At 40.3% G+C, this 12,893-nt stretch overlaps 1 protein-coding gene across 1 annotated transcript in view; it reads left to right on the plus strand.

Annotated features, from left to right (window-relative positions):
- Window positions 1-2,319: 2,319 nt before the first annotated feature.
- LOC107388609 (LHFPL tetraspan subfamily member 3 protein) overlaps window positions 2,320-12,893 on the plus strand; it is a 35,987-nt gene continuing 25,413 nt past the window's right edge. Inside the window, exon 1 of the mRNA XM_015964197.3 lies at window positions 2,320-3,878. Within this exon, the coding sequence (XP_015819683.1) occupies window positions 3,452-3,878 (427 nt within the window). The 5' untranslated portion in view covers window positions 2,320-3,451. The remainder of the gene's footprint in view (window positions 3,879-12,893) is intronic.

Consider the following 12,893-nt stretch of genomic DNA (forward strand, 5'->3'; position numbering starts at 1 on the left):
CGGTGCTGAAAAGGCTGACGGAAGGATGAGGTCTGAGTTAGAAAGGTGGAGGTTTAACTGTCTTAGCTTCTGAATACTCTGATCATGGAACACGGTGGAACGATGACTGAGTGAAGAGCCGGTGTGGCGTCTTCCATATATAGACATGGATGACGCAGGTGCAACGTGGAGGGAATCCCCACGAGGGGCATGCTGGGTAATGGTCCGAGACAGACGCCGGTCAGCTGGGAGAGCCCGGCCTGGGGGCTTGGACTCTGACACTCTTTCTTTCAACATCCCACTTACTCTCCTCTCCTCTACCCTTCGATTCATCTGGACCATTCCCAGATTCACCCCTCTTCCCCGGTGCCTCCTGAGTTTATAATAAAACTTTAATCACTTACCTTTGTCTTTGTGTGGTTCTGCATAACATGGGTCGGATCTCCAAACATGACAGTTTACTTTGTTATGTTGATGTTATATCTCCACAAACAACACAAGGCTGAAGGAGCCCTGCAGAGTGGTGGGGTTGCTAATGCTAACAGTTAGCTTCTACTAGTTGGGACGTTCTCTGTTTTCTGGACGCTAAACCAACAAAGGCCTTCTCCGTCGCAAGTCAAGATGGTGAGTTAATGAAGGTTAAGTGACAGTGTGATCAGTGATGCGTCATTCACGATCAAATCACAATCAAATTTTGGGTCGGTTTTTTTCAGAGTTCCTCACATTTAACAATAAAGTTTATGGTCAAAGGACAACTCAGTAGATTAAAGGTACCTCAGTAGGAAATGTGTGGAAATTTTAAATATAAGATGCTACTTTTGAACAGAAATCCAGAGTAGAGAACACAGATTATTATTAATAATACTATTATTATTACTAGTAGTAGTAATAATAATAGTATTAGTAATAATAGAATAGAATAGAATAGAATAGAATAGAATAGAATAGAATAGAATAGAATAGAATAGAACAGAATAGCCTTTATTGTTGTACAGGGTTCAGCGAAATTAGAATGCCACTCCCTTTAGTGCAAAATGTAAAAGAATAACAAAAAAAGAGAAATATTATAAATGTAAAATCAACAAATATATGCAAAACTATACACAGAGTAACATCATTTATGATGCATAGCAGCATTAGTTATAATAATAATAATAATGATAATAATAATAATAATAATAATAAAGGTAAAGTAATATTAATAAAAAATAATAGTATTTATACTAAGAATTGTGGAAAGTAGTGTTGAAGAAAATCAAAAACAGAACAACAGGGCATCAGCACCGACATTAACCCTTTCAGCATTATAGAATACGGTCTATTTATTTTGCTGACTCAAGATTACAGTGGACCATCAAACGTGTGTTTGATGTGTGATTTTCATCCAGAAATGTGTTTTGACACTGTGGTGCCCTGCATGGTCCTCTGGGTCACTTTACTGCGTGTATTCGAGCTTCCAGCTGATTAAATGTTTAAGTTCAGGCCCTGAAGTTCTACGGAAGCCTGTTAATCACCTATTGATCCAAGATTAGTGTTTTAGAGCAGCGAAACTAGTAGGGTGGTGCAGAACCAGGATTAGACTGTGTTTAACAAGCCTGTCTGACACAAATAAGATGTAAGTTTGAACGAGTGATGTTCTTCATTACATTTGCTCTCCCTTCTAATAACTGGGATGGACCTGGATTTGTCACGTTGAGAGCAGGAGGTTTGGACCCAAAAAATGCAGAAATCCAGACAACTCAGGCATGAGCGGTTGAATAAATGAAAAGTCCTTTTATTAGGATGATGAGTACTTTCCAAAGGGCAGGCCGCCAAGCCTAAAATCTAGGAAAACTGAATTACAAAAACAAAAGCTCATTTATGAGCAAGGACCTGGAGTTTATAGAGGAGGGCAGAACAACACTGACAAAGACAATGGACCAACAAACACTGAGGGACAAGACAGGGTTTGTAACACAGAGGGAAGCAATCGGGAACAGATGACAGGTGTGAGGAGTGAGGTCTAGAGGGAAGACAGGTGCCATTAATAAACTAAATGGGGAAAGAACTTAAACAGAGGGGAACATGGACGTAATTTTCACTTTAGAAGTGTGTGTGTGTGGGGGGGGGGGGGGGTATTTACAGTATGCTTTAATGGGAAACAGACTTCAACACAGTTGTTTTCCGCTTGGTCCTACAGCTCAACCAGTGTCAATTTAATATAGCGTAATATTGTTTTTAGATGGTAAAACGTACAAGGGTCAAAACTTGACTTTGGAAAAAGTGGGGGGGGGGGGACGCCCCCCCCCCCCCCACACACACACACACACACACACAAACTTACGTGCATGGAGGGAAAGATAAACCATAACCTATAAAACACTAAATAACTAAACCTAAAGACTAAGGGCAAATGTAAACAACTAATGACTAGAGGGGTGAGGAGGACTAATGCAAACAAATAGGAACTAGGAGGAAACACGAGGGAAGAGTAGAGGGAGCTGGAGAGCACAAGGGGACACATGAGGAGAACCTGGAGAGGGCTGGGGAAGCATAGGGACACACTGTCAGAGCACAAGGGGACACATGAGGGGAACGCAGAGGACGAAAAGGAGGGAGCTGGGGAACTAGGGGACACCGAACATGAAAGGATTATTTTTCTGATTAAATAAATCCTGTTCTCCGTATTTTCCCGAAAGGTCAAAGTTTGATACTGTTGCATAACCACATGAAACAAGCCAGCACACTGAGTGCTGAGTCCTCCTTTCACGCACTGGGTAATAACGCTGGATCATGTGGGGATGGGGGTCATCCAGCTCTAGCACACGCATGTCGTGACGCTCTGCGCAGCGCTGCTTGTCTTTTGCTCTGATGTTTCGTCACTCGCTCGGATGTTGACGCAGCGTTTACCCAGAAGGTGTGTGTCACTGTTTGCACGCGCGCGTCTCTGCGTCTGCCATCTGTGCGCCCCGCCCTCCGTGCCTCGTCGCTGGCAGGCAGCACCACCATGCTGCTTTAGATACCAAATCCCCGCTGGAGCGAAGGCTGTGGTGTTCTCTGATTGGGTAATTGCGTTTGGATGCTTTAAATCGTAAGCGTGCATCGCTGTGCTTGGGACTCCATTAAGGCGTTTCGCTGTTGCTTCCTCTCTTTTGGACCGTGAAGGGGACGCGAGCATCATGTGGGTCAGGCTGTAGCTCAGGTGAATCCGGTTCTTTCCGAGTCGGGATTTTCCAAGGACACTAAAATGCGGCAGCGATGAGCACGTCTGACGGCTGATCAGGCTTTGAGTTTCCACATCCAGATCTCCTCAGCGCCTGGTTTTTTGGGACGCCACGTCATGAGCTGATGCGCCCGACAGATGTTTAGCAGCTGCACGAACAGTGACCGTGTGATCCAGCTGATGATTCTCTGAAGAAGAAGAAAAAAAAACCAAAGGTGTCGTGAATGTTTACTCCTCGCAGAATACATTTATTGTTTGGGCTTGCTTAAGATGATACCTGGATCTGCCGCATCAATGTTGCCGTCTGCAGAAGCTGCCAAACTGTACCAGACCAATTACGTCCGCAACTCCCGTGTCATCGGACTTCTGTGGGCCATTTTCACCATCCTGTTCGGGATCGTTAACGTGACCATCTTCTCGCAGCCCTATTGGATCGGGGATGGCATGGACACGCCGCAGGCCGGCTACTTCGGCCTTTTCCACTACTGCGTCGGGGACGGACACTCCAGAGACCTGGTTTGCCAGGGCAGCTTCACCGAGTTCTCCGCTATCCCCTCCGGTGCGTTCAAGGCCGCCTCCTTCTTCATCGGAATGTCCATGATGCTGGTGGTCACATGCATTGGCTGCTTCAGCCTCTTCTTCCTCCTCAGCACCTCCACTGTGTACAAAATCTGCGGCTGGATGCAGGCAGCTTCAGGTAGGCTGGAACACCTCAAGGTCTTAAATGGAAAACAAATCGTTTTACAAATCAAAATGATCTGAGCTCAATTTTTCTGTTTAGAATTTAAATATCTTAGAATTTATTCTGATGTGTGAAAATGTATGAATTAATTAGCTTGAATGTGATTGGTGAGCTGGTTAAAGAAATGTAAACATCTCAAACTCTAAACACACCATGTTGCAGCTCTTTCTTTGCGCCAACAAACCTGATTTGAATCAACGAGTGATTAACAGGTGTTTAATTCAACCATGGAATCAGGTGTGTTGAAGCAGGGAAGCAACTTGAAGAATAATGGCCCAGGATGACTTGAGACAGTAAACTGGAAGAAAAACACAAATGATGAAGTCTCAGAGTCTAAACTCCAAGTTGTCACCGTTTCAAATGGAGACAAGAGACCTAATATGTTAAAACCGTCAGTTTCTTCTAAATAAGCATCTTTGTGACACCGATCCCTCTCCAAGTCCAATGCAGATGCACAATGTCATTTTCCAGCATAAATCATTTAATAACTCCACAATTCAAGTTGTAAAGGAGATATAAATAAAATGCAAAATGAGCAAACATCTGACAGTTTACCATGACAGCAGATTTTAGGATCTGTTTGCACCTTGTCTGCTGAGCAGATGGTGCTGTCCATGGTGCTGAAATAGCCCTAACGCAGTAACAAAAGAGGTTACTTGTGTCTTTTTTTGACTTAGGTCTCTGTCTTACCAGTATAAACAGTTTTTCATCTTGTTTTATGCATTTTTATCCTAAGTATGAAAAATGACGGAAGGACTATTACACATAGTAACTTGTTAACAAAATCACTGTTAATGTTACATTAGTGTTCAAAATTGCGTCCCATTCGATGGATTCATCCATCATGTTCTTGTTTTGGAAAATAGATTTTTTGAATCACAGACAGTAGGTGTTTTGCTTGTTTACATTAGGTTACACATGTGGTGGTGTGCAGTGTGCCTTTCAAACATGTTTCTTTGTACCTTTTCATCCATGGTCAGTCCTTTGTCAGTGGAATAAAACGGGTCTGGAACCTGCAGCACTGGAGATAATCGTGGCTCCCCAGCACCTTTAATTTGACGCTTTTGTAATTTTGAACAATGATGACTTAAAATTGAGTGTTTTTATTAAAACTGACTTCAAGTAAGCAGTTTAGAAAGGTTCCCATCTGAACGTCTTGCAATCACAATCAACATGATTCCAACTGCACAAGTAGCTTTGTTTGCCTATGTGAACTCATTTTGCAGATGTGATAGTTTAGGGAAGGTTGAATCCATTGTTTTAGTTGGCTATAGTCAGATAGGGTCAGGTTCATGTTAAATAAAAAAAATCTAAATATGTAGGCCAGAGGCAAAGCAAGAGGCAATGCTGAAGTAGGAAGTGTTCAGAAAAGGTGAGAGAAGACAAACACCTGGACATACACTGAGTGATCGTGAAAAATTAGTAATGCTGATGCAAAGCTGAAGATGATCTAGGAAAAAAATAGGGAGGAGAACTGATGCTGTGGAATACTGGTGATGAGAAATGGAGCCTGCAGATGATCTAGCAGGATCTCAGTAGAGGAGGCAGACATAGTGAAGCTACGGGTGTGGCAGTGTCAAAAAGGGCTTCAGCTAGAGGTTTTGAAAAGATGAAAGAATCCTGTTTGAGATTGCCTTGCTCCCCACTTTAGACAGCGACACATCTGCACCAATCTGGAAAGGAAAATGTACCCACCTTGTGTAGTTCTCTCTTTACTTTAACCCTCTGGAGGCAGGTGTTGCAGATTTGCAACGTTAAAATCTACCTACCTGGTTACTCCACATACGTATTTCATGAGCATGTTTTAACTCAGAAGTACCCCTGGAGGACTTAGTTGTTCGTCCTTTTATCAAAACTTATTTTGAGCCTGAGATGTTAAAAATGAAAATAAAAATAATGAATAAATCAAAATGTGGTCTGCTGACTGTATGTGGAGAAAAAAGGAAACATTCTGATCCACTTTATTTTAATTGGAACAGTTGTGTCTCTATACATTATTCCTAATGGGATTGATGTAAAATGTTCTCCTGTAAAAGTAGCAGACACCTTTTCCAATGGGATCTACGTTGTTTCTGACATAAATCAAACAGAGTCACTATATTATTCTAAAACTTTACATATGCATCAATATTTCTGTTGAAATACACGTTCATCTGTTACTTTATGTTTAATTTACATTTTGTCTAATTTTGGTTATGCAAAAGGGTTCAAATGCAGGCAACTGAACCCTTTTGGATTACCATGACCTGGATGACTGAGAACCTTCACCAGCATATTGAGTTGGTTATACAAGCAATGTTTGAATTTACAGTTCAATCTAATCTGAGTTATAATCTTTAACAAATTATTGTATAATCTTCAGTTTATTCCCATTTGCTTGGTTTTCATGTTTGTCGGAGGTGGATTTTTGCAGAGGTCAGTGGATTAGCCACTGGCAGGAATATAGCTGTCGCCATGACTGCATCATCTGAAGGGTCCAAACATCGGTACTTTGGCTCCCTGTTCCCAACAAACACAAATGAGAAGGAATTATTTGGAACAGCTCCAGCTGAGTGTGTTATGTTGGGCTGAATTAACGCAATAAGCCTGCTTAATGAGGAGACCGCTGGGCTTTGTGTTTCTGCTGCGAGGAGATGAAAGAGAAAGCCAAGAGAAGAAACCCTGGTCACGGCAGTCTGGTGCAAGGATCCCTAATGAGCAAGCTCGGCTGATTAGAGCTGTCAAACGTTATTACACTTAGCTGACGCTTCCACTCAGGCTGTGCCTGGCTAAGTCTGGGGGAGACAGGTGGCCCACAAATGCCCACACACAGTTATTTGGAAACAAAAGCACAAATGATCAGCCTGATAGAGATAAACCACACATCAGATTGAGTTTGCCAAGCAAAAATAGAACATTTTGATGATGTATATATTTGTTTTTCCTATTTTGAGTTTTTCACCTTGGATCGTTTTTGGGAACACAGGGCATGGCGTTTGTTGCATTCTCTAGCATTAAAACAAACTGAAATAAATGCTGACTGAGGGTCAGAGTTAGCTTGCTGTCACCCATCCTGCTGCTAGCCTGGTTGGAGGACAAAAATGACACGGTCGGTATTCAGAGCACTGCTCATTGCTACATGGCATCAATCTCTCATCCTGTCTCTGCGGGCACTATCAAGGCTCTGCCTTATACTTTTCTCACATACTTTTCCACAAATTGATAGAAAATGAAACGTCTGTGGCGTTAAAATCGCTGTAAAAATGTACCAAATGTTTATAGCTTAAAGGAACAGACTGATGCTTGAAAATGTAGAAAAACACGAAGCATAAGAAAACTAAGCAGAAGACTGGTAGAACTGTGCCAAATGTTTCTTTTAGACAGACACGCTCATTTACTAGGCTCTTTATAATGTTTGAAGTTACTTGTTTAAAATAACTTAGCTTGAAACAAAATGACAAAAAGAGCTTTACTGTGACTGCTGATCATTTGCTATCTAAGTAATATTTTGTTACATTTAGACTGGACAGCAGCAGATAAATACTCTAACAAATAAACAACTGCATGACATTTCCTCCAGGGCATGAACCAGTGGGAACTTGCACGTCTTTAAAGCTCTGGTTAAAATTATTGATGAAGTGACTAACTTCCGAGTCTAATGAAAGGTTTTGAAATGTCGTGTCCTAAAGGGACTTAGATTCTGTTTTTTGTAGAGCTAAGCACAACAAGCTACATGATTTATATTTACATTTGCATTCTCTTTTTACTCTTTGTATCCTGTCTTATTTCACCTGTTTGTACATTGTGAGTTGTCCTTTCCCCTCTCAGTTTTGCTTCCTGTGACCGCTGCACTCCCACAGTCTATGATTGACCACTCACACTGCAGGATCAGTTATGATTACTTCCCTGTTTTCTTCTATCTATCTTGTTATTAACCTATTGAGGCTATATCTAAATCAGTGTTTTATCAATTTCATCAGATATCAAGAGTCAGAGGTCTCATGTCCAGACCAGACTTAGAGAAATGTATGCATGCTTTTATTTCTAGTCGGCCGGACTACTGCAGTGGTCTCAACTGGTCTTTCCAAAAAAGCTGTGAAACAACTGCAGCTTGTTCAGAATGCTGCTGCTAGAGTCTTAACAAGAACTAAGAGAACGGAGCACATCACTCCTGTTCTTAGATCCCTACACCGGTTACCAGTAAACTACAGAATAGTCTTCAAAGTGCTTCTACTAGTTCATAAATCACTCAATGGCATAGGACCAAAATACATGTCCGATCTCCTTCCTGTATACCCAATAGGGCTCAGAGATCCCTTGGAAACAATCAGCTGGTAGAACCTCGGGTCAGAACCAAACATGGTGGAGATGCATTTAGTTACTGTGCTGCTCACATATGGAATCAGCTTCCCCATGGCCTCAGATCTGCCCCAACCCTAGTGTTGTTTAAATCAAAAATAAAAATGTACTAATCATTCTTTAAATGAATTGTTTCTTATCATGCGTCATCTCCACTGTAATCTGCACCGTAACTTTGTCTTCTCCTTTAGCTCTAAACTGTAATTCCATTTGTGTGTATTTTAGTTTGTGTTTTATGTTGTTTTCACATCATGTCCTGATAATTGTAAAGCACATTGAATTTTCTCTGTGTTTGAAATGTGCTCTATAAATAAAGCTGCCTTGCCTTGTCTTGTGGCAAAGATTCAGTTCAGATTTTAAAGGCATAAAAAATTTCAAAAATTAATTCATTACATTTCATTTGAAAAGCACCTTTGAAAACACCAAAGTACATTGTAAAAACGATAGAAGAAAATTCTAACATGACTAAACATTATCTGTATCACATATGATGTGTTTTGTTGTAAATATTTTGGAATAATTAAAAAAACTGAGATTAATTCATTAATTTTTGAACCTATAAAGTATTCAACATGTTTAAAGAGACAATGTGTAGTTTTTCCTGTTAATCTCTGGAAACATCCATTGAATTGTTGTTTAAAATGAATTAAATGGTGCCAAAATGTTGAAAAATGTTGGCGGCTTTGTAACATGTAACCATAAAAATTGGGTCTGGAATGAACGGGTCTAAATCTCTGGGCGACGCCATGTTTCCTTCTACAGGAGCCTGTGAGGACAAAACGAATTTACTGATTTGCAACAAACGGTTAAAAAAACTTTCACCATTCATAACTTGTTGTTTTACACGTTTACCTCTTCACTCGTTGCCAGTGCTTGACAAGTTTTCTGGAGGTTGCCCTCCCAGGGATTTTTGACCCTAATGGCCATCCATTGGTAAAGTCTTACACAAACACAAAAATACACATCATCACTTTAAATGCAGCTACTGAGACAGAATCCAAATCAAATTCATGCAAGAGAGCAGCAAAGTTATTTATATCGAATCATATTATAACATAAGTTCAAATTATTCTATAAAGTACAAAGTTTTGCTAATTGCAGTTCTTCATTAGTGTGGTTTATTAAATGGTAAACCAAAAAAGAGGATTATTTGATGCTGCTTTGTGCAGAAAGAAAACAGAACCCCGTCGTCAGGACTGTCTGCTGTCTGCTGTCCAGTGGAGTGGTGTGGAAACAGGAACTTAAATTGTAAGGAGCGGAAACATAATCAAGTTTTAAAAGACTCAGAAATAAATTCACAGGAACTGAAGGCAAATGGGAACAGGCTGGAGCAGAAGGAAAAGAGAGGACATTTATTGGGATTATGAGTTGTACGTGTTTTCTTTAAACCCAACAACTAAACATTTCTGATTCAGATCAGATGGAGCATAATCAAGCAGAAGCATGCATGGCAGAATGAGGCCCAGAACACACTCATGACTATAAAGAGAATAAAGTCATAACTTTATAAAGCATGAGACAAAATCTGAAGGGTAAAGTGAGGTCAAGTCAGACGAGAGAGAAGACAGCATGATAGTTTAGGTCAGATTTCCACATCTCCAAAATATCTTTATCTCTGTTTCTCTGTGGCTCGTTTTCACTCTGATGATCCATTAGCTCTATTGAGACGCTTTCTCTGAAAAGGGCTGTAAAGCCTCATTAAACATAGAGGTGGAGGGTGGAGGAGCTCGGCTTGAGAGCAGCAGTCGCAGAGCTGCAGCAGAGCCCGAGCTTCTATGGCTTTGCAGAATTAATGCTGCAAATGAGCACTTCTGTCTGGAATACCATCAGGATGTAAAAGCAGATTAGAGCCTGACTGAGAGGCACAGTGATTCTGCTGGCTGCAGCTTTCAATTGCTCAATTATTATTATTTTCATTTGTTTTTATGTTTATGATGTCATAATCCCAGATAGTGGGAGTTAAACTTTCACATCAAGCAAAACCGTGTGAATATCTCAGAAATTGAATTATGTCATTTTAGGCTGAGATTGTCTTTTCCTACATGATGGTGATTTTATTTCAACAAGAAAAGTCACCAAATGCTAAAGTTTAATCATTGACAGGATTTTGTCACAATCTTTTAGCAACGTCTAGAACCAAATGCATGCTGGTGATGAAACCAGCAGACAGCTGTCTGAAACCGTTAAAATGGACTCGATTTGTGACTAATCGACCAACAGTGCTTAAAGGGACAATGTGTAGTTTTTATCGTCAATCTCTAGAAATATCTATCAAAATGTTGAAAATTAATGAAATGATGGAAAGTTGTTGAAAAATAATGGCAGCTTCTTAACATTTAACCATAAAAATCAGGTCTAAAAAACACGGGAATGGGTCGACGCCATATCAGGTGCCATGTTCCCTTGCCCAAGAGGAAAACATGCATTTACTGAAGAAGAACTGCCTCCTATGGCCAGGGAAAATACACACTGTCACTTTAACATTTATTATGAAAAGAAAAAAATGACAATAATATAATTTTAAAGCCACTATAAAAAAGTAAATGATCAGAGCCAGTTTAAACCATTTAGGACAAATCTAAAAGTAATAAAAATCCAAACCATTTTAAAATAATTAAAAACCATAAAAAAATTGTAAAAAGATTAAACACAGTTTACATCCAGAATTTTCAAAAGCCATGCGAAAGAGGTGCGTCTTTAATCCAGACTTAAATAAGGTTACATCAGTAGTAGTGCGCAGGTGAAGTGGGAGCTTGTTCCATCGCTTCAGCGCTACCACAGGAAATGAGCGACCCCACTTTCTGTATTTAGATCTCGGAACATGAAGATAAAATTTACCAGAGGACCTTGTTTCTCTGCTCTGCTTTTGTAGTGAAAGATTGTCACAGATGTAGGATGGTGCAAGCCCATGAATACTTTTAAATGCAAACATCATAACCTCGACTTTAATTCTGAATCTAACAGGGAGCCAATGAAGTGATGAGGCCTGGGGATGTTGGTGAGCAGACGAGCAGCTGCGTTTTGGACTTGGTGTAACCTGGCAAGATGTTTCTGGGTTAGACCTGCATACAACGCATTGCAGTAGTCAAAACGGGAGCTGATAAAAACATATGTGGCTTTTTCTAGATCACTGAGACTTAAAAATGGTTTTACTTTAGCTAAAAGACTTGTTTTGACAACTGAGTCAATCTGTTTAAAGGTTGCCAGAATCAAATATGGCACCCAAATTTCTGACCTCATGCTTAAAACATGATGCTAAAAATCTTAAATCTGACAGTGACACTTTATTTATTTTTAACCATTTAGAAGAGAATATTTTTGCCTCCTCAAGCTTTAAAAAAATCCTAAACTTTCAGTTAATCCCAACGGGAATAAGGAGAAGTAGGAAGAATTAAAGGAGCTGGACTTTTAAAGTTAAAAGAGCTATTTAGTAGGAAATACTTCCTCTAAATTATTTAAAATGTGATCTTGTTGCCTTGAAAGAATTGGGAATTGTCACCCTCTCTCTCCTAACAGAACCCTCTTGTTTTCATCAGCAGTTAGAAAATAAGAAAAAAATGGGGATTTGCTGCACTCCAGTGTCAGGATGCTGGTGTGGCACCTTTGTTCTTTTTAGCCATTTAGAAGATAATATTTTAGCCTCTTCATCATAATGGAGCCTTACAAATCTTATTCTTTCTTTTTGCCCTCTTGAGAATGCTATTTTTAAGGAGGAGGAGTAGAAGGGGAAGAAGTAATTGGATTTATAAAGTTAAAGACTTCCATATCTTAGACCCTCTCCACACGTAGCCGGTTGTCTCCCAAAGCCAAGATATTTTCCTACGATTCGGCCTGTCATCCACATGAAAGCACATATTTACGCAGTGAAAACAAATCTTTTTAAAAACTCTCCGCTCTCTGTTTTAAGCGCTTTTGTGTGGACAGAAAGAACCGGAGTTGTAGGTTTCACAACGTCACTGTCTGCGACAAAAAACACGATACTATGTCTCAACTCTGTAGGTCAGTAAAATCAGTAAGGACTATGAAAACTGTGTCATTACGTATTTATATAAAATGAATTATGTGCTCCTACACGTAGGGCAAAATATCTCTTTGTAGCGTTCACTGCAGGATCAGTTTTTACCTTTCAAACAGTAACTGAAACAACATCAGACATTCCTGTTCTGCAGCCTTTCCTTATCCGACCTGTGAGCATCCAGCTCGCTCTCCAGCTTCTCCAAACCGACGGTCCAGCCAATATTTTCACAGAAAACTCAGAGGTCTCTTTTCATCCTCGTTGCCCTTGCCAGTCTTTATCCTCTGTGGAGGAACAAGCTGCATCTGGACCTGTTACATAAGACTCCAGCCTGACACCGCACCCCCTCCCACTGCTCTACTCATTGCAGGTTTTATACTCAGCGTCTCCTCTATGCACTCTTTCCCCTTCACATCCCCAACTCTGCCTTAACCTGGAGTGCTACTTTTGTCTTAGAGGCGCATGTCTCACACCTGTGTTAGACTTGCATCACTTGAGCAAAACCACTTGATAATTTAAGAGCACATTGGCCTTCCTTACTAAAAAATGGCTTCCTGAGAGGGATTTGCAGCTGGGTGCACTTTTTTATCCTAAATTACATCAGTGTTTGATAACGA

The sequence above is a fragment of the Nothobranchius furzeri genome, chromosome 4 (genome assembly GCF_043380555.1).
Source record: "Nothobranchius furzeri strain GRZ-AD chromosome 4, NfurGRZ-RIMD1, whole genome shotgun sequence".
NCBI lineage: Eukaryota > Metazoa > Chordata > Actinopteri > Cyprinodontiformes > Nothobranchiidae > Nothobranchius > Nothobranchius furzeri.